The sequence below is a fragment of the Vitis vinifera genome, chromosome 6 (assembly GCF_030704535.1).
Source record: "Vitis vinifera cultivar Pinot Noir 40024 chromosome 6, ASM3070453v1".
Taxonomy (NCBI): domain Eukaryota; kingdom Viridiplantae; phylum Streptophyta; class Magnoliopsida; order Vitales; family Vitaceae; genus Vitis; species Vitis vinifera.
The window spans coordinates 6,901,760-6,924,398 of NC_081810.1; the positions used below are offsets into that span (position 1 = coordinate 6,901,760).

The 22,639-nt window shown below is 31.3% G+C and overlaps 2 protein-coding genes across 2 annotated transcripts; both read left to right on the top strand.

The window, feature by feature from the left end:
• The first annotated feature begins 5,862 nt into the window (after positions 1–5,862).
• LOC100267265 (laccase-4) lies at positions 5,863–9,202 on the top strand. The gene is made up of 6 exons (XM_002280380.4): positions 5,863–6,010; positions 6,887–7,038; positions 7,135–7,379; positions 7,486–7,614; positions 7,699–8,619; positions 8,714–9,202. The coding sequence occupies exons 1-6, from the start codon at positions 5,924–5,926 to the stop codon at positions 8,842–8,844; spliced, it is 1,665 nt and encodes a 554-aa protein (XP_002280416.1). The 5' UTR covers positions 5,863–5,923; the 3' UTR covers positions 8,845–9,202.
• A 9,186-nt stretch (positions 9,203–18,388) lies between these two features.
• LOC100244960 (uncharacterized) lies at positions 18,389–20,952 on the top strand. Its single transcript, XM_002280367.4, has 2 exons — positions 18,389–19,878; positions 20,235–20,952. The coding sequence occupies exons 1-2, from the start codon at positions 19,454–19,456 to the stop codon at positions 20,731–20,733; spliced, it is 924 nt and encodes a 307-aa protein (XP_002280403.1). The 5' UTR covers positions 18,389–19,453; the 3' UTR covers positions 20,734–20,952.
• Positions 20,953–22,639: the final 1,687 nt, after the last annotated feature.

Genomic DNA, 22,639 nt, shown 5'->3' on the forward strand with positions numbered 1-22,639 from the left:
TTATTTTTAAAAATAAAAAATAAATTTTAAAATCTATTTAAAAAATTAATGTATTAACAAAAATAAAACAAATGTGAAATTAAGTATAAAATTATTCGAAGATTCAATAAATAAATAATCTGTTTGGTAGTGTTGTTAATAGAAGTGTTTTTTTGTAATACTTTTGTGAAAAACTCATAATTTGAAAAAGTAATTTTAATAGTATTTTTTATTAAGTATAAAATTATTTTTAATATTAATAAATTACTAAAAAGGACATTCATTACAAAATAAAAATATTATAATAAATCAAAAACTTTTATTAAAAAAATATATAAACATTTATATTATTTAAAAAAAGCTCAAAAAATATATTTTTATGATTATAAAAATAGAAACAATATCAATATAGAGTACACGGAAAATTAGAAATTGATATCATTGAGCTTATTACATGATAAGCTTATAGTGAGATTTCCAATGAAATTGTACAAAGTCTTAAAATTATTTTCTGAATATTAGTTTTTTGGTTGTTAGTGAATTTTCATAAAAAAAATTGAAGAGAGTGGAAGGGAAAAAAAGGGTAGCAAGCAATGAAAGAAGGGTAGTGGGAAACACTTTAGGCATTTTTAAAATATTTGATAATTTTGAAGTTTTATTTAAAAAAAAAAAAAAAACCATTTCCCAAGTGCTTCCCTAAAAAAACACTTAAAGTGAAATGTAGGAACTCTTTCAAACTTATCTTTAAAAAAATAATAACTTTTAAAAAACTGCTCAAAAATTGAGGTATTAAAAAAAAATTATCTTCTAATTTTAAAATTTTAAAAATCATTTTTAAGATATAAAGTAAGTCTATACTTTTTTTATTGAATAAGTGTTATATATTATATACAACTTATTGTTATTTTATATTTTAAAAAATAAAAATAGAAATTTTATCCAATCCAATGCTTTGTGACTTTTTGGATAATTTTTCTTTTCTTGTTTTTAAAATAAAAAATAGTAATAAATTTTATATAAGATACAAGAATTCTTAGTAATTATTTTTAAAGCTATTTAAAAAATAAAAGTATACAAAAAATGTTTTATCGTCTTAAATTTAAAATTTTAAAAAAATATAAAATAAATCTATATTTTTTTTTTATATAAAATCTTCTATTTTTATATAAAAAAATTATTTTGAAAGAAAAAGAAAATGGAGATTATATTCAATCATAACTAAATGATTTATAGAATTTTTTTTAGTAAAAATAAATAAATAAAAAATCCCTATCATGGGGAGAAACCGGTTGGGCCAATGGGAAGTGTGAACACGCTTGGAGGCACTAGCGTGGACGTTATGATCACAGCGTGGAAGTGTGAACAAAAATAATGCCAGCTAGTCACCTTGAAATCTTTTCCAATAGGACAATTTTTTTAAAATTTTTAATTTTTTCTTGAAAGTGGGGAGAATCTTATTTAATAATATATTTTATTTTATTTTAATTTTTCCCCACTAAAGTTTTGATTTGGGAAAAGTGCGCTAAGGACATGAGGTGGCTTTTCTCTACCGGTCTCTTTCAACCCTAACGTAGAAGCTCGGCAATGATAGCCATCATTCCACTTTCCCCTCCACTCGTGACCAGTTGTATATTTTAAATCCACATGGGCGGTTGTTCTCAATCATTATTACGAGGAAGGAGTAAAAAATAAGGGTAGTGTTATAACAATACTTCCACAAATATGTCGTTGTCTAATACAAAATTACGAAACCAAACAAATAAATATCTATTATAAATTAAATCCCGACGTCCAGAATCGTGTAAATATTATTTTTTATTAGCTCAAAAGATTTTTAAACTTTTCTTTTATTCGATGATCGTATCATCTTATATATAATATAATTTTTTTATATTTTTAATTATTTTTAAAATATTAATTTTAGTTAAAATTTATAACATATTGTTGAGCTTATAAGACAATTTTAAAAATCAATTCCTAAATATTTTCATTTTTTCTTAAAAAAAAATAGAAAATAGAAGAGAAAAACCTTTTAGTATGGTATACAAATGAAAGAAGGTTTAAGAATGCATTTCAAATATTTCCCCTTAAAAGCACTCCGGCCCAAATCCTTAATTAACCACGAGTTAGAGGATAAAATAATTATTATATCTATATTATTTTTTTGAATCAATAAAAATCTAATTTTATCACTAAAATTAAATAAGATTAAAATTTTCAAACACCAGATTCATACAATGTTATACTGATACATGCATTGATGCATACTCCTAAGCTTGTGACATGTGATGAAACGGACACATCAGATGAGACAAAGAGTCAAATTTTATGGGGCTGGTAACAATAGGATATGGATTTCTGGGCTTTCAACACTGATTAATAAATTATTGAACATCAATTGCCGCCTTCTTTAAAAGTTAAGTATTATCTAAATGTTGTCATTAGATTTGTCCTGTACGGACAGTTGTGCCTCCCATTTGGATACTGGATAGTGACCCACGAGTACCCTCTTATGTCTTGTTTGTTTGTTTTTCTTTTTTTAATCTTTTATTGATTTATTATTTATTTTAAAAATTTTTAAATTTAATAAAAAAAATTTCAAAATATTTAGGCTTGTTTGGTAACTATTTTTTAAAATAATTCTAAAAAATAATTCTTACAAATAATTTTTGAAAATTATTTTTTATCTTTTATATAACAAAAATCTATTTGAAAACTTAAAATATTTTTAACATATTTTTAATATTTTCAATATGTTTTAAAAATAAATTTTATATTTAGTGTTTTATTTTTAATTTTCTATATGCCTGTATAATTATTTTTTTAAATAGTCCTAAAAAAACAAGTTAAAGCAAAAGAAAACAATTAAATATTATCTGAAAGTATCATGTTCGAATTTTTAGTTATCAAACATATTTTCCAATTTTTTTTGTTATAGATAATACAAAGTTATTTTAAAAAACAATTACTAAATAGACCTATAACTTTTTCTAAATACCAAAAATAATATATTGATTTTTTTTAATATTTAATAAAAATAAAATATTAAAAAAAAACAATCATTTTAATACTTGACACTATTCAGCACTGCTTTAGTTTTAGGTTCTATTTAAACTTAAGTATAAAAAATAAACATCACTTGGAAACATAGTCTTTCAAAATGTTTTTATCAGAATCGTATATATATGTTTTTAAAAAAAGTATTATAAGTGATTTTTAGATTTTTAAATTGTTTTTAAAATTTTGCTAAAATGTTTAATTTCTTTCAAAAACATTTTTAAAACTATAACAAAAAAACTCTAACTAATTGGAAAAAATATATTTTGGTACATATTTTTAAAAAGAAAAAAGATAATTATATTTTGGACCTAGTTGGGCCCAAAAATTAAGCTTTGGTCCATATAAGTTCACTATTTAAGTCAAGACTTAGAGGAAGTGTGAAAATTGAGAAGAATGATATAAATTTTTTATCTTTCCAAAAATGACCTTTATTGATTGTGAAAAAAAAAGAGTAAAAAAAAAATAATTTAAATTTTATTCATTTTGTAAACTTCAATAAAATTTAATTTAATTTAGTGATTTGGAAAAAAAATACACCTTTTTCCAAAAAAATAAAAATAAATTATTATTATTATTATTTAAAAATCAAACATCTTGAAAAATATATATATTTAAAATTATGTATAGAAAAAGTAACTAAAAATATGTCAAAATTATTTTTTTTAAATAACATAATTTTAGAATATATTTTTTTAAAAAAAAATTAGCTTTTTAAAAATAATAAATTTTCAGAATAATTATTAAAAAAAATTAAGATAAAAAAGTTTGTCAAATATTATAGTAGAAAATACTCAAAATAGTTTTAAAGGGTATATTAGTCTTTTTACATTTTATATCATTCTTATCAATTATGTAATTTTTATGGGTCAAATCTTAATTTTTAGATCTAATCGGGTCCAAAACACAATTATCCTAAAGAAAAATTCAAAGTTATAAATTTATACACTTTTAGGTCATGGGAAGCACTGAAAATATTACCTTTAAATGATATCAATATCAATCTTGACTCGAAATAATGCTATTTTTAAGCTCATAATCGTATAAAACTTAAGAGTTTTTTCCTATTTTTTTTAAGTAAATACCAAAACATACTTTTTCTCTAATATTTTCTAAGATTACTAATATATAGTGACTCCTTATCTAACAATTTGATAAGAGTTTGCAACAATCCAATGTCCTTTTCTAAGTTACAAGAAGAATAGCCATGAAGGCCAATTAACATCTTAACCCTTTTAATGGGTGAACGAAAAAAGCGCCATGCATGTCCTGATCATCATAAGACCAACAACAGTTTGGATGGAGCCTGAAGTCGCCTCCGCTTGTTCTTTTCTACTTTTCCACTTTTCAAAACAAAAAAATAAAAATAAAAATATACATTTGACATTTAAAAAACTATATTCTATTTTATGATTTTAAGCATAAAGAGTTTGACTTTACTTGTTTTCACTTTTTTTTTTGATTTATTTAAAAAATAATTATAGAAATGATTAAAAATAAAACATTATATATAAAAATTATTTTAAAAATAATTCTTTAAAACTATATTTTTAGAACTGTTTATAAAAATAGTTATCAAACATGGTCATACATTTTAATTATTTTTTAAAACAATTTCTGTTTTATAATTATAAAAAGTAAGGAAATAGTTTGACAACTAAAAAATAAAAAACTTTTTTAGATAAATTTTTGGGTTATTTTCACTCATTTTCTAGGTATTATTTCAAAAAGTAATTATAGAATTACAGGACATGATTAAAAATATAACACTTCGTATAAAAATATATTTAAAAACATAAAAAATAGATTAAGAAAATTAGAGCACAAATTTCAAAAACTGATTTTCAAAATTATTTTCGTAAACAATGCTTCCTTCTTGAGTTCGTATTGTCACCTAACAGGGGTTGCTGCCGCCATGAGGAAGAAAATACACCCATAATAAAAATGGGCTAATTGGGAGATGTCTTGTGCCGTAACCCACGCCATGAAAAGCATCCCTCAACTACAAGGTTTCATTCGGTCAACATCCTCTGTATATACCATCTACCCACCGTATCTGCTCGATACATACTCTTCTGGAAGGATCATTCTCCATGCAAGAAATATAAATACAAAAACGAAAAAAAGAAACAAATCCCACATCACTGATGAAGAAAACAATTAACGCATACCCTTGTTTTGGCATAAAAAATCTAATCCACATATTGCTTGATTGAGGGTCTACAATGGCAGTCAAACAACTTGGATTTGTAACCATGAAGTCCCCTGTTTGGTGCAGCCTAAAATTTTGAAGGCATAAATTAAAACCCTTTTCCTTAACCATTAAAAGAGCCTTAAAGTGAAGGTCTTTCCAATGAAACTGAGACCAGAAGGCCCATACACTAAATGAAAATTTCCTTTGCAACCAACTACTACTCAAGTGCTTGATACTAATCCCAATTGCAATAAATTATGAGTAAAGTGAGGATGGGTGGTTCTGTTTCACTAACTGCAGATGAATGTGTGTATGTCATCTTCTTGACCTTAACCGGGTGGGAAAACTATCCACTGTGTTGGTCATGTTAGCTCGGGTTCGTTGTAGCTTTAACTGGTACGGTTGGACCAACCCTGGTCTGAAATGGGGCTAGTAAATTGAAAGTGGGTTGAACGGGCTTCGGTTGATAGATAACTACTTTATGTAATATACAAGAAAACCCAGGAGTTTTTCTTTTGATTTTATACGTAGATCTTGCCTCTCAAGTATCCTTCAATTCCACCACCTAACCAATTACACCGACATGGCAGCAGAGACCCCTGTTGTTTATTTAAGCTCGACTTGGTCCGTCATACCTCAGTACACAGAAAAGAAGTAGCTAGACCAGATTTTCTGGGACGGAGACACAGAGAGATGACGCAGTGGATTCGGGTCTTGCTTCTGGTGGCTTCTCTGTTTCCGATTTTAGTCGATTGCCGGACTCGTCACTACAAGTTCAATGTAAGTACAACATTTTTCTTGATCATTAGTCCCTTGTTGCTAGCTAATATTTGTTGAAGTTGCAGTATAAGAGAACAGCTTCATTCATCATTTTATTGATAAACCGATACGGGAAACATGGCCTTAAGGCCTGCACAGCAGTTAGAACCAGATCTGCAGACTATTAGGAGCCGTTCATGACCAAAAAAATTCCTTGTATATGATTTCTGCATTGAGTTTTTTCTCAACCTTTCAGGTTCCAAAAGCCAGTTCTGGGCTGCAATCTTAGGATAGAAAAAACCTGGTTTCTGGCTCTGAAGTTGGCATGCTGCAGCTGCTACTCAGTTACTTCTACTAGAAGAATGATTTGCCTTTTTTGAAATCCTTATTAGGATTGCTTTTCATAGACTCAGAAGAAGCATTTGGGAGAAGTAACCAGACTACTTAGTTGATTGGTTTCAGCTAGAAAATTTCCCTAGTGGAAGTCAGTTGGCCTTCCATACATATAATTTTGGTAAATGGTTGCTATCAGCTTATTAATTTCTTCCAATAGCTGGAATCCCAAATTGTTGGGCCATGCATGCACGCGTCGCTTTCTCCATTTTTGCTGCTGCTGCTTTGTCCTGGCGGTTGTGCTTGCTGTACTTGGCAAGAAAAGTGCAGATATATTATATGATGGAGTCTTCGGATGTATATGGTGACTGCCCAACTGAAAATCTTCTCCAAGACAACAACAGCTTTCATATTGAAAACTAAAAACCATCTACTATTACCATCATTCTTGCTTAATCTTGAAGTCATTGTGGGATACAATTTTTGTGGGTTTTTATTAAGAAAGTGGTTGGAGTTAAATAATGAAAAGAAAATATGAAGTTGGATTTCTTGCAATGAATGCAGGTGGTTTTGAGAAAGGCCACAAGGTTATGTTCAAGTAAACCTATAGTCACTGTGAATGGGAACTTCCCTGGGCCTACCATTCATGCTAGGGAGGATGATACAGTGCTGATCAAGGTTGTGAACCATGTCAAGTATAATGTCAGCATTCACTGGTGAGTTCAGCACTTTTGCGAATTGGCCCCATTTTCAGCATACCCCATTGTTAGAATGGAGGTTTTTTGAGGGGGTACTTAAATTTTGGTGTGCAGGCATGGGATCAGGCAGCTTAGGACAGGTTGGGCGGATGGGCCGGCATATATAACACAGTGTCCGATTCAGCCGGGGCAAAGCTATATATACAATTTCACCATTACAGGCCAAAGGGGAACACTTCTATGGCATGCGCACATCCTCTGGCTCAGGGCTACCGTCCATGGCGCCCTCGTCATCTTGCCCAAGCTTGGTGTTCCTTATCCATTTCCCACTCCCTATAAGGAAGCTGTTGTTATTTTGGGTGAGAATATTCAAGTTCATAAGCATGAAAAATGATGATCCAAGTCTCATGTTTGGTCATTTTTCATCTGAAGGAATTAAGCTACCTTTGGTTGAATTCTTTGCAGGTGAATGGTGGAAATCAGATGTGGAAGCAGTGATCAATGAAGCTATGAAGTCTGGCCTGGCCCCAAATGTGTCCGATGCTCACACCATTAATGGCCATCCTGGGCCATTCTCAAGCTGCTCCTTACAGGGTAAAAGCACATCACAAACATGAAATTACGCTACTTTTTTTGCAGAGTTGGATTGATTGTTCTTGTTTTCGGGTTTTTGTCCAGGTGGGTTTACACTGCCAGTAGACCCAGGCAAGACATACATGCTGAGAATCATCAACGCTGCGCTGAATGAAGAGCTCTTCTTAAAGATTGCAGGCCATCATCTGACTGTGGTTGAGGTCGACGCCACTTACACTAAACCCTTTTCAACTGACACCGTCCTCATCGCTCCGGGGCAGACCACCAATGTACTCCTAACAGCAGGACTCGGCGCTGGAAAGTACTTGGTTACAGCGTCTTCTTTCATGGATTCCCCCATTGCAGTCGACAACATGACTGCAACAGCCACCGTTCAATACTCCGGCACCCTTTCCAGTACTCCGACTACTATCACCAACCCACCTCCCCAAAACGCCACCTCAGTGGCCACAAAGTTCACAGATTCCCTCAGAAGCCTGAACTCGAAAAAGTACCCAGCCAGAGTTCCATTGGCCACCGATCACTCCCTTCTGTTCACTGTTGGACTTGGGATTAACCCCTGTGCTACTTGCGTTAATGGCGGTAAAGTGGTGGCTAATATCAACAATGTCACTTTTGTAATGCCTACTACTGCTCTTCTTCAAGCCCATTACTTCAAAATGAAGGGAGTTTACACTGATGATTTCCCTGGAAACCCCCCAATTGCATTCAACTATACAGGCACACAGCCTACAAACTTCCAGACCATGAATGGGACAAGGCTTTATAGACTGGCATACAACTCTACCGTTCAGTTAGTCCTACAAGACACCGGTATGATAGCGCCCGAAAGACATCCAGTCCATCTCCATGGCTTCAATTTCTTCGTCATTGGAAGGGGTTTAGGGAACTATAACCCAAAGAAGGACCCAAAAAAATTCAACCTGGTTGACCCTGTTGAGAGGAACACAGTTGGAGTCCCCTCTGGTGGATGGACTGCCATCAGATTCAGAGCAGATAACCCAGGTAAATCCCGAAAAAGCCCGATTATCACTGAACTTTCATACAAGTTTATAGCTTAATTCACATGCCTAAACTTGATTCACTTTGTGTTTTGTAGGGGTCTGGTTCATGCACTGCCATTTGGAAGTCCACACAACATGGGGTCTGAAAATGGCTTTTGTGGTTGACAATGGAAAAGGCCCCAATGAATCAGTTCTACCACCTCCAAGTGACCTTCCCAAATGCTAATAAAAAGACTTCAAAACAAGAAGCTTAACATCAGAGGAAAAAAGAGAATAGAAAGAAAGAAAGAAAGAAAGAGAAATCTAGATAATAAACAGAGTTTATTTTTTAGCAAGCCAAGCTCTGCTCAGAGTTGGATAAAACAGACCAAGCTTCTTTTTAGTTTATACAGTGTTGCTCTTTTCATGGGCTGGTATCATGTACGTTTGGGGACATCTAATTATGCATATAATGCCCATTAAAATTCCAATGTATTGAACTTCAATTGCGGTTATTTTGCAGTGTATGAGCACGAGTTTTAGCTGAAATTTTTGCCTTGGTGTAAATTGGGTGTAGGAAAAATAACGGGCCATTCTCTTTTGAAGTGCTTCTCCAACTTTGGTGAAGAATTTATTTACTTGATAATTTATTTAAGTCATTAAATAAATTAAGCATGTTCGTTAAAATAACTTAATACCATAATATTAAATATTAAATATTAAATATTAAATTAAAATGATTAATTTATTATTAATTATAAATCTCTTTTATTTTATTTATCCACATTTAATTTTTACCGTAAATATTTTGTAGTATTTTATATGTTTGCAATATTTTTAATATAAATATTTAATAAACAAGTTTATAATTAAAGAGTAATAAAGGTAAATATAAATAAATATGTTAATTTGATAATTTAAAAAAATTAAATTAATTTTAACAAATAACCTTATACTTAAAATAAAAATTAAGTAATACTTAGTAAGTTTTAATTCAACAACTTAAAAGAATAATTTAAACTTCAATCATTAAATAATTAATATTAAGTTTTATCAAAAGCCCTCTCAATATTTGCTACTTAAAAGTGTTTTATGGTAATATATTGAGAGTTTATTTGACAATTTTTTTAGAAACTACTTGTAACATAAACAAAAAAACGTTTTTTTTATAATAAAAAAAACGTTTCGCATATCTATAAATGGCCAAATGGGTACATTTTCTCCTAATCTAGTAGCAACTTGTGCCTTTTTAGGCCCAAAGTTCAGGGCTGGGCCCAAATGAATTAGCCAATATTCAAGTTGCAGAGAATATGGCCAATTTGCAGCAAGTCAACATTTTGAAAATTTATGTTCTATTTATCTCAAATTTCACAAACAATATTTTTTTTCTTTTTTTTTTCTTTTTTTTTTTTGCTAGGAGTTGAAAAGGAAAAAAAAAAGTCTAAAAAAAAAAAGAGTTTTAAAAAATTCCATGATTATTAGTGCTGCAACTTGAACTAGTTGGTCTAGTTGATTATTAGTTTGAGCCTAACTCAAATTAAGAAATAATCAACCTCAACTCTAACCTAAGATACTCAACTCAACTCAAGTACAACTCAATCTCATTTTTCTAAACTCGGGTTGTTCAAATTAGATTGGTGTTGGTCGGATTGTATAATTCAAAATCTATTTATGATATTATTTTATGAAAATTTAAATAATAAATAAGACAAATTTTCAAAATAACAACAAAAAAATAAACATAAATTTATATATTTTCTAAAAATAATGAAAAACATATTATATAATATAATTTAATATTTTTTTCTTAAAACTAGAAAAATAAAATAAACATTATTAAATACGATAAAATGCATTATAAATATTATAAAAATATTAAATCAAGTTTGAGCTAAACACAATTATTGAAAATTTAACCCAGGTCCAACTTAAATTGAACTCATGTTGAAAAAACCTAATTCAAGTCCAACCTAAATTGAGTTTAAGTTGAAAAAATCTAACTTTAAATCCAACCCAAGTATTGAAAATGGTCTACCCAAATATCGGGTTGGGTTGAAGTTGGATGGGTCAATTCATCCGAATTACACCCTTAATAATGTCTGATATTAAAACCCCATATTGTAAAATTTCCCTTTTCTTTTAGGGCTAAATGTTAGCTTAATGATGCCTTGAATGCTAATATAAAAAAATATATAAACCTTGTATCCTCATTTTAGTATAATCATTATTAAACAAATAATTTTAAAAATAAATAAATATAATCACATATCATGATCCTCACTAAGGAATGTATAATTCAACTTAAAAAGGACTAAAAATGAACTTATTAGCAACTCATGATTGTGTTCCCTAAATTTAATCTTAAATAATTAAACAAAGTCAATCTCCATTTTACTAATCCAATGATAAATTTTGTCCTTTTAACATTACATATTTATTTCTACTTTTAAAAATTAATTATTTACCAATAATAAGTCAAACAAATCTCCAAAAATTTATTTTAAATTTTTAACAACCAAAAATACTAATAAAATGGAGCCAATCATGACCCTTTTTCCTCTTCTTACGTGGCCATTTTTTTTGTTTTTTTATTAGACATGATAGCTGGAAGAGGAGGAGAATCTCGCCCATTTACATAAAAATAATAAAAAAATATTTTTTTAATAAAAAAAAAAGTGGTATTTATTTTTGTGGGTGACGACATGTAATGAGAAAATGCACGCCCGCACATGAGTTGATGCACACGCTTATCGGAGTGCCCGCAAATCAAAATCAAACAATTGCCTGACTTTTTGACCTTTTGATAAAGAAAGAACCAAATTAAAGGAATCTTTCCTTTAATGGAAATAAATCGGTGGTAGTGCCACTCCCCTTTCTACTATTAGCTTTCATGCTTCTAATTTTTTAATTTTTAATTTTTTTTTATATTTTTTTATGATTAATGTGCAGTCACCATCATTCCCAACAACACCACCTCCACTCCTAGCCCCTTAGATGCACCAAGAGTCAATACACCCATCCAAGAAAGTACCGTTAATGGCCATTGCCCACCTTCTTCTACGTTTATATATAGAAGGAAATAAAAATAGAATTTTGACAAAATTATAGAAAAAGACAAAGAAAACAATGGGCATAGTTTGAAATTTGATTTCAATTTGTTTTTTTTCCACGACAGAATCCTTGCATGGAAAACAGTAACAAACAAATCAATCATTCTTAAAAACAAATTTTAATTATTTTTAACCATAGGGTTTGATAGTATTTTCTAAAATTTATTTTTAAAAAATATTTTTAATTCTTTACTTAAAATTAGTAAAAACAACTTCTTTTTATTATCTAAAAATTGTTATCTATTTTATTTTTTATTTTTAAAAATTCTTTTCAATGAACAATCGTTTAAATTTTCAAAAACAATTTTTTATTTTTTAAAAATAAAAAATTATTTTTCAACTAGAATCAAATTCTAACTTATTTAAAAACTTAAACATTAAAAACATTTTGTTTCACTAATTACCTATGAGGTATGATATAAAAATTTCTAATTTTTTTTATGTCTAAATTAAAAATCATTTATAATAACGGTTTTCAAATATGACTTAAACTTATTTAACTTTGACCTCTCTACATACCTACTTCCATTTTTTAAAATTTTAATTTTTTCTTTCTTTCTCTCTCCCTGAGGTGTGTATTCAACTTAGAAAAAACATTATTTAAATAAATTAAATAATATTCCCTCTATTATATCTATATTTAAATGCCTTTTTAAAACTTTAAATTCCCGATGTGGGATCACACGTTGGAAACATTGAGACATGTTCTTAAATAACCAATATCCTAAATCATTGATCCACCTATCCTTTTAAGTCTTAAGTACAATCACCAATGATAGAACTTTTATCTTAAAGTTAATAAATAACATGCCCTTATAAATTTCTATGTCACTTAGGGCTTTTAAATAAATTTTTTTCACTTTAATTAATTACATAAAAAAATCTTGACCTTTGAAGAATGACATGCGCAGTGCATTAAAAACAAAGGCTTTGTTTGTTTCTTTCCGAGAAATATTTTGGTCGTACTACCTTAAATCCTTTTCCTTAAAATATCGATTTCATTAATTTTTTTGCGTTACGATTAAATTTGATAAATAAAAACCAAATCCCCTTAATGCATTAAATTAATGTTATATTTAATTCCCAAATGAGTATCAAAGAAATAAAAAAAAATGTTAAAATATCATAAAAAAATCAAATATAATTAAGATTAATAAAATTTTTATATATTTTAAAAATATTTAATATTTATATAAAAGGTTAAAACAAGTTAAATGAGTTTGAAATAGTATATAAAAATAATTTATTAAGTTTTATTGGCAAATCGGAGGTTAATCATGTCCATCAACTCTTTTATATTCGAATGTTGTGGATATTTGAGTGAATGTATTATAAAGTATGCGTTTGAATGAATGCATTATAAAGTTAAAGTATACGTTTTTCTTAATATCAATTATTTTTAAGAAAGTTGATAGCATCTTATGTCCTATAATTTTAAATTTTTTTATTTTATTTTTCTTCACTTTTTTACCTTTCATGTATTTTTCTATACTATCATTCTCTCACACTTTCCCTCAAATTCCTGAAACCAAATATAGCATAAAGGTTTTCCATAAGTTTTGATAATTTTAAAAGAACTTATGACATGTTTGGTAGGAATGAAAATGAAAATTTTCTTTATATTCTTATTTCTCCTTGAATGATAATGAATTTGGTGATTTTAATTATTATATTTTGATGCATATAATGATGCAAGATTGAAATAAATTATTTATTTATATTTCAATGTTAACTAATAACGGAAAAAAAAAGAAATAAATTAACAATATTCATTCTTAAAATTTAAACTAATATTTTATTTTTATTTTTTTTTAATCTCAGTTTAAATAATTTTTATTTTCATTTAAGAAAAGAAAAACGTCTTTGAAATGTTTCATTTTTATTTTTATTTTTTTAGCTAAAGAATAAAAGACTATTCGGGCTTATGATTTAAAAATAAAATTATTATTGTTTGGTTGTTAAATGGTTTTTAAGAACAAAGTAATAAGTTTAATGATTTTAAAAAAAAAATATTAGTAATTATTAATTATTTTTAACAAAATAAATCAATTATACGTTTATAAGATGTTAATATTCATATTTTTATAATATTTATAAAAAAATATATAATTTATGATTTTATTATAATATTACTATTCATATTTTATTAAAAACTATTTATATTTTTAATTTATTTATAATTACAAAATTATTTTATGTTTAATAATACTTGAATTAAATTTATTTGTATTATTTAAATTGAATTTACAATTTTCTTTTTACAAAATCAAAATAAAAAATTGTTTTTAAAAATAACTTCTCCACTTTTTTTTTTAAATGTTTAAAGATGTTTTTTAAAAATAAGTTGTTCTAAGAAATCTAAATATTAAATTATAAACAGGATTTCATTTCCAATGAAATCATTCATTATTTCATTCTTATCGTCACTTCAATTATTCAAATACCAAAATAAATGAAAAAATAAATTAAATGTCTATTCTTAATCCTCATTTTTAGCTATCAAATATGACTTAAATTTTATTCAAAAGTTATTCCTGTTATTTATCTTTGATCTCCATTATCACCAAAACACATGCAGGATACATTTATCAATTCATTTTGAACATGCATTTATTCACATGGAACATACCCGAATCTATTTTTAAATTTTGGTTGAAGATATATGGATCTTCTAAGACTAAGGGGGGGAACCATCGTCACTGGATTCTCTCTGGCAATGGGAAGCAAGAGAGATTAGGGTTCTGTTTTATTCAAAGATGTGATATTACAAAATGAATAGACTCTTGACCTTTTATATCCTCATGCCTTAGGGACCATACCCATTGGGCTATTGGGCCTCACGAGTCTTAGGTCCATCATCTAAGGCTCGTGATGGCGTTTGGGCTCTACACATAGGTGACCCATACTATTGAACGAATAGAAAACAAATACAAGAGGTGAATAGCTTAGTCATGAATTATTGTTAGATATGTGAGTCCATATCTTAACAATCTCGCACTTGGACCGCATATATTACAAAACAATGTTCATTATAGTACTTTATTGAGCTTATCTTGCTATTCTATCTTAATATCCTTAAACAATCCGGTCTACTAATTATGTTAACATAGGATTAAAATGGTCTTCGTTAATCATAATTTAACTAGACCCATCAATAATCACAACATTAACAAAAATTAGTAACATGGATCAAGTATGGATGTGTAGCATAGAAATTACATAAAATATGATATTTAATATGTCTATTTCCAATTGGTCCTACTTTATGACTAAAAATAGTCAAATTTCACTTTCAACACTTGATGCTAAACTGCTTATGAAAGTCATCATTTTAATTCAGAGTATTCAAACACAATAGTCTTTTAAAAATAAAGTCTGTATAGATAACATAACATAATATCACATCAAGAAAACAAACACAAAATCTAAATACAAACTCTCACTATACTAGCACATCATCATTGTGTACAACACCCATATATCTGACATGTTCATGATATACTTTGGGTGGCAAACCCTTAGTGAGTGGATCCGTAATCATAGAGTTTGTGCTTACGTGTTTCATTGATACTTGAAAATTCTGAACTCTTTCTTTTATAACCAAGAACTTGATGTTAATGTGTTTGGATTTTGACGAACTTCGATTGTTCTTAGAATACAATTCTGTGACTTTATTATCATAGTTGATTTCCAATGGTTTTTCAATTCTACGTCAACATTCAACTAAAATTTGTATTAAAAAATAGTTTTATATTTATAAATTATGCAAAGGTCAAAAAAGACGAAAAACGCATTTAAACAACTAATTACAAAAATATAATAATATTCTGCCAAGCATGCCGCTCCAACAAACTCAAGAGCCAGAGAGGACATTCAAAATTATAAGGCTGAGTTTTCAAATATAATTATTTTAAAAATAATAAATATATAAATAACTCCCACATGTTCATTTGTCTTTCATCGAGCTGAAGCCTTACTCTATTATGTTTATTTATTTTAAAAACATCCCCATAAAGGATAGCTGTGATATGGAAAATGTTGAATAGAGAAGGGGCAAATTGGTAATTTAGGTTGCAAAATTGAGCCAATTAATGGACACGTTGTCCCATTGAATAGGGGTGCGAGAGTCGAGGCGGCCTCAATAAAGAGGATTGGTGGCCCTCCCATTCAACATTGCAACATGTTATATGTGATCCAAAGCTTCTCTGCTTGGGCCGGGCCTCATAGCTGTCCAAGCCCATCCCGTTAGGCCCACACGCTGTCTAGACGGTGGATGGTTTCGGGAGGACCGTTGGATGTGTGGATTCCCATTCACGGCGTTGACTTGCATGAAAAAGGTCGGAAATGAATGGTCTACGGAATTTTTATTTTAAAATTTCCTTTTTCTATTTCTTGAATTGTATTTTGTCGTTGAAAAATATAAAAATAAACATTTTTAAAAGTACTTTCTGAAAATTGGTCATTTTAGAAAATATTATAATATTAGTGAACAAATATTTTATAAATTCACACAAATGAATTTGAGAATAAAGACATTTTTTAAATGAGTGTATATGTTTTTATTACCAAATAATTTGATTTCCAGTCTTCCAAAACAAATTTATCTTGATTTCAATTTTTAAAAAAATTAAAAGCACATGCCAATTAGTGGTAATTGAATGGATAAGATCCATTTTTAAAATTCTCAAATCCGAATATAATGTATTGAAAATCAAATTAATTTAATTAATTAATTTTGGTTGGTTGAATCTTAAGGTGCCACGTGTCCTGACTTTGGTAGAGTATAAAAAATAAAAAATAAAAAATAATAATAATGGAAAGAGTGTTAGAGACTAGGGAAGGTACTTCACCTATAATAGAAAGAGACCAAATACAGGCCCACAAAAGGCCAACTCTACGCAAAGAGGATGGGCTCCATGGGTGACTTTAGTTGAGACTGCCCATGTGAGCCCGACTTCAGTATCACAGATACCTAAAATGCCCTTCTGAAGCGTATGTTTTCTAGAAGCGAGGTAGGGTGAAAAGGTAAAAAGCATTAAATAGGGGGTCAGTCCAAATTCACTCTGAGGAAATACCCCAAATGCCCTTGCGAATCGCATATTTTCCAGGACTAGGGTAGGGTGAAAAAGCAAGAAACAAATAAAAATGAGAATTAAAGGGGGAGGGGGGGGAGGGGGCGAGTGGCGATTGAGGTGGGCGGTTGCGGGGAGCCCTAGACGTGTAGATTTCCAATGGGAGAGAGAAAGAAAATGGCGAGAAGGGACAGTGACAAATGCAGTGGAGCAGTTGGTCACATCACCCTGGGGGACCGTCTTTTTGGCTGTTTTTTGGGTTCTGAGAGGGGTGGTTGCCTCCCCTAAATACGGCGGCGCGTGGTGGCCACACTCCACGGCCAGTGGAAAATAACCCGGCTCTGTCTGTTTGATTTTAGTTTGGACTATTGGGTCTTGGAAAAAGTTATGTTCCTATTGTTATCACTTATCAGTATTTAGATTCCATTCGAAAATATTTTAGAAGTATTTTTATCCAACAAGTATTTATTAAAAATATTGGAAAATTTAGATAATATTTTTATCATTGTAATTTTAAAAAAATTACTTATAATATTTTAGAGTTTAAAAACACTTCCAAATGAAATATTTTTACTAAAAATATTATCATTTTAAAAATAATATCTAATTTTTTTTCATTCATCCACTAAATAGAAAATTTTAGGGGAGCTGCACTATGATTATTAAAAAATAGTTTGGGATAAAAAATTTGATTTTTTAAAATTTTCACCTAAAAATTATTGATTTTTTAAGGTATGAATCCAAATAAGCCTCAAATTCTAGGTGAGTGTCAGATAAAAAAATTTTAGAATTGCTTTTTGAAAAACAGTTTCAGAATGGGATTTCCAAAATGGGGAATATGGGACAGCCTAAAAGAGAATATTCTTTTTCAAAAAAAAAAAGAAAAAAGGAAAAAAAAATCGAAAACTAGAAGTGGTTATCCGCTGGCGAGTGTATCCCACGCGCTAAGAAGAGGGTGGGTGTGGAATTATTCTCCAACTCAATTCCACTAACCAACATTGTAAAAAAGGAAAGAGGAGAGATGTGAGAGGCGGTGGTTGGCTGGCGAGAGGGCTGCAATTATCTACGGCTGGTCTCACTGAACAAAGAGCCTGAACCCCTTACGTGGAGCTGTGTAATTGGTGTTGAGTAATTATTGGTTCCTAGTGTGTTGGACTACACCATCGGCAGCTGATCTTTTCCAATCGAATTCCAACATGTGTGCAGAACCAGGCTTTTTTAAAGGACAGTACCGCGTCGGATTACGACGCGTGCAATTATGTGGGAGACTGCCCAATGGGAGCTCTGTAACCGTGCGGTGGGCCCACCACGGCAAGTTGCAAAATGGGATTTACCATTGATCTGGACCGTTACTTTGGCGGCTACTGGTCAAAAAAATAAAAAATGATCATTCTCTGATCATCAGTCATTAAAGACCCCCAAATGATCATGTTTTTCACCCCATCCAACGGTCCAGATAAATGATGGGACCCACCTCAGTAGTGCTGCACAGTTGAGCTTCTATCATTCATCATCAGCTGCCGTCCCCTGCTTTCCATAATTCAAAACCAAAAAAAATAATAATGAAATTCATTTAATAGTGTTGGTTTTTTTATTCCTATTTTATTGTTTGTAGTTATTTTTAAAATTATAGATGGATAGATAGAGAGAGAAAGAGAGAGAACAGAGTGTGCCTAGTATCATAATAAGAAGCTAACTTTTTAATAAGTTGCAGTATCCACAAACACCATACCCACCAATCACAACCCACCACCTTCAACCTCTTTCTCTGTTTCTGCTCTGTTTCTTTATTTATCTTTTTTTTCTTTCTCAACTCTGTTTCTGCTCTGTTTTTTTTTTTTCCTTTTTTTGGGGGATTTTTTTTTCTTTTTTTTTTTTGAATTTGGTATTCAAATTCGAGATTCATTCCTTGAGCCCTCACTTTCTTTTCGACTTATCTTTTTTATTTTGTTGGCTATTCAGTGGATACTTTTTCTTTTCTTTTCTTTGTTGCTGAGGGCGCAAGGAAAAGGAAGGAAAGAACAGATCTTTCCCACTTTTTTTCACTGCTACAATTCCTCAGAATTCAGACTTTCCCCTGTTTTCTCACTTGGGCTTTCCATTTTCGGCCTTTTTGGATTGCTTGAGCTCTTCAGGTATTCTTGAATTCTCTGCTCCTTTTTTCTCTTTTCCTAATTGGGATTTGAAGACGTCGGCAGTTGCATACTCAAGTGTTGCTTCTCAGTTGTGAAAATTCTGGAAGGTTTCTGTTCCATTTTCTTGGACTCTGTTTTCCTGGAAAGTTCAGATCTCAGTTGGGTTACTAGGGTTCTGTCTTGGAGCAGTGAGATTTTGTTTTACATTTTTATTTTTATTTTTTTGTTGGGGTGATTTTTTTCTTTTTTCTTTTTTATTTCAAAGATTTTGGAAGGTGGGTCTTTTCTAGATTCCTCAGGCCTATGCCTGTGTGAAAAAAGGTATTCTGATTCCTTACAAATGCTTCTCAATTTAACGCTGGTTTTGTCCTTGTAAACCCTCCACCTCTCCATTTCCCATCTGGGTTCTCTGTATTTTCTCTGTTTTCATCATTCCCAAATCCAGCAAAATCTTCCATAAGAAAAATAGCAGAGGAAAGGGATAAGAGAAAGTTGTGAATTTGGTATGCTTTTGTAGTTTCCTCTCTCAATTCCATGCAATGAAGTGGGAAATGGAAATTCTCTCCCCAGCATCCTATCTTTCCAACTCCAATTGCCTGCTAGAAGAGAGCAAGAGCTCAAGATGGACTCCAGAAGAGAACAAGACGTTTGAGAATGCTCTTGCAGTCTACGATAGGGACACACCGGATCGATGGCAGAAGGTGGCTGCCATGATCCCAGGAAAGACTGTTGGAGATGTTTTCAAGCAGTACAAAGAACTGGAGCTTGATGTTGGGAAAATAGAAGCTGGGCTGGTCCCAATTCCTGGTTATAGCACCTCTCCTTTCACATTGGAGTGGACTACCAATCATGGATATGAAGGGTTGAAGCAGCCCTATGGACTTGGTGGAAAGAGACCTTCATCCACCAGGCCAACTGATCAGGAAAGGAAGAAAGGGGTTCCATGGACAGAAGAGGAGCATAAGTAAGCTTTTTCGATTATAATTCATTTGCTTTCTTAATTTCACTGTCTGCAACTGTTGGAATTATTTTGAATAAACCGAAAATTTGTGCCTGAACTAGGATTTGCATTTGTAGAGGATGTTTTGATCCAAAAGGGAATTGTTTTCCATGTAGTTTATGGATAAGGGTATCTGGGATGGTTTCTTCAGATCAATCCACCTTTAGTTTTGTTAGGAGCTTATGTTGTAAATGTGCCTGCTGCTAGAGCTTTGTTGTGATAATTTCCTTTCTGTTTGTTAGGAGATTCTCTAGTTTTTCATGCTTTAATTTAGCCTTTCTGCTGGTTTTTTGACTTGGGTTTTCAACTATTTGCTTCAGGCTGTTTCTATTGGGCCTTAAAAAATATGGCAAAGGGGACTGGAGAAATATCTCGCGCAATTTCGTTGTCACCAGAACGCCAACTCAAGTGGCTAGTCATGCTCAAAAGTACTTTATCAGGCAGCTTTCAGGAGGGAAAGATAAGAGAAGAGCCAGCATCCATGACATAACAACAGTCAATCTCACCGACACTCGAACACCTTCACCAGAAAATAAAAGACCTCCTTCGCCAGATCAGTCCATTGGGGTTCCCAAGCAGCCCAATTCTGCTCCCATGAATAGAACAACTTTTCAATGGAGTCAACCAAATAGTGGAGCACCCATGGCATTCAATCCGACACATGGAAATATTTTCATGTCCTCTCCTTATGGAATGAACTCATATGGGCTTAAAATGCAGGGCCAAAATCTGCATAGAGCTGCCTTTAATGAATCCTACATTGGACCTCAAAGTATGGTTTTTCAGATGCAATCCACCCCGCACTTTCCTCATGGATGAGGTAGCAGTTGTTTTGAATTCAACATGGCTTAGAATGCCACATCTTCTTTTCAGTTCACTAGAATAGCTGTGTTTGTGTTATTTTTCCTCGTTTTATGTGAATATGTTATTCGAGACTTTTGCTAGTCCATAGTATTTGAACTTGAGGGTGACGGGATTATGTTTCTTCTTGAGATCTCAAAATCATGAAATGTGAAACCAAATAGGAAGGTTCTCATACTTGGATTTTCCTTGTATTTAAGATTCTGCAGCTTCAATGGAGTTCTTGAGACTTTCTCCCCCGGATCAGATACCATATTATACATGGCTAAGGTGGGACTGTTGAGGTTTATCCAAAGGGAATTTACATATGGGCATTGTTGTTGTTAGAATTCCAGAAATGGCTTTGGGACAACATAGTAGACTACATAGTTTCACACCTTAGGAAAAGTTTCCTCCACCATGAAGATTAGGATGGCAGAAAGTGATGCACGCATATTGAGATTCCAAGTCCACGTGGAGGACGGAAATGCAACAATGAGTGAGCTAAACATCTTCAATAATGAGTTGAAAGCTTAGCATTTTTCGGGGCAGTGGCTTACTTAAATAGCTGGCAATAAGCTTGTTAGCATGCCACTCGTGAAACATGACCCCTTTCATATTTGATCTCAAAAATGCATATGCCCCTTTGAGCTTTGCTTGTTCTCAAACTGTTACTCCTTCTACTTTCTGTACTTCATCCATAACTATGAGGTGGGACACGAAAAAAGCACTGCTGAAAACAATAACAGAAGTTAAAATTCACTTAGACCCAGTTTCTGCAGATTAGGCCTAAGCATTGGATGCTAACTTCAGAGAGATGGAGTCATAGAGCACTTTCCTCTGAATTCCTAGGTATGTAATTGTGACGTTTCTTTGTTTTTTTGACCTTGTATCCATTACTCACACATCAAAAATGGCCTAATTGACTAGGCTTGACCTAGAAGGCTTAGTCGAGGATGAGTCTACATTCCACTATGTGAAGTATCATATGCTTCAGTACCTTTCCCTTTTGCCCCTTTGATAATCTTTCTTGGTTACAGGATCTTTTGCAAGAGATCCTTTTGACAAAGAAGAAGATCCCTCGTATGTGAATGAATTAATTAATGATTAAACTAAGAGGATAGATGGAACAAAGTAAGATTCACGACAAATTATCTATGTGATTTATGTTTTCTTTTTGTTTAAGATGTTGTTAACCACACAGGGGAACTGGTGGAACTGTTGCAGAAGCACGCTATCGCTTTGTGAGTCCATGAAAGCATCATTGTTTTGTAATTGTAGGTGTACGGTAGCAACAGCCGAATGAAATATCAAAAAAGTTTTCTTTGCTTTTCTTGTATATCAGGGGGCACAATGTGTGACCCTGTTCATGGAGACAAGCACCATCTAGCTAACTTTTTATTAGGCAGAAAGAGCTCTTGACCTTTTCTTAGTCGTTGTGGATTATAAATTTATACCCTCTGAGCAGGCTTTGAGATTCTCGCCTTTGGTGGGGAAGTTTCATTCAACCCTTTCAGAACAGGAATCTCCTTCCTAATCAAGTGCCGGTTGAACTAATTATTTCATTATCCAATAAGACAATGAAACAATGATGAATGACAACCCCATAAAGTTCCAGTCTCACCAACAAGAATCTTCTTCCTACTTCATTCCTTTGCCGCTAGACTAATGATTTACTAACTCCATGGTCACTTCTTTCTCCCGTCTCTCTCGTATACTTAATACTTAATACTTAATAGTTAAACGAACTCTTCCACCATGGCCGATTGCTGAACATGAACTATAATTTTTGTCCCTTTTTTCATTTTCATTTGCATTTGCATTTGGCTCTACTTGGGGGTTCAGTTGGATCACATCCTCAAGAGTTGGTATCCCAAAGAATAAT

What these genes read in the sequence shown, in the direction of transcription:
- LOC100267265 (XM_002280380.4), top strand. Translation starts at nt 5,924, where the DNA reads ATGACGCAGTGGATTCGGGTCTTGCTTCTGGTGGCTTCTCTGTTTCCG. An exon ending in CTCGTCACTACAAGTTCAAT is followed by an intron (nt 6,011 to 6,886) that starts GTAAGTACAACA and finishes CAATGAATGCAG; the next exon opens with GTGGTTTTGAGAAAGGCCAC. An exon ending in CTCAAGCTGCTCCTTACAGG is followed by an intron (nt 7,615 to 7,698) that starts GTAAAAGCACAT and finishes GTTTTTGTCCAG; the next exon opens with GTGGGTTTACACTGCCAGTA.
- LOC100244960 (XM_002280367.4), top strand. Translation starts at nt 19,454, where the DNA reads ATGAAGTGGGAAATGGAAATTCTCTCCCCAGCATCCTATCTTTCCAAC. An exon ending in TGGACAGAAGAGGAGCATAA is followed by an intron (nt 19,879 to 20,234) that starts GTAAGCTTTTTC and finishes TATTTGCTTCAG; the next exon opens with GCTGTTTCTATTGGGCCTTA.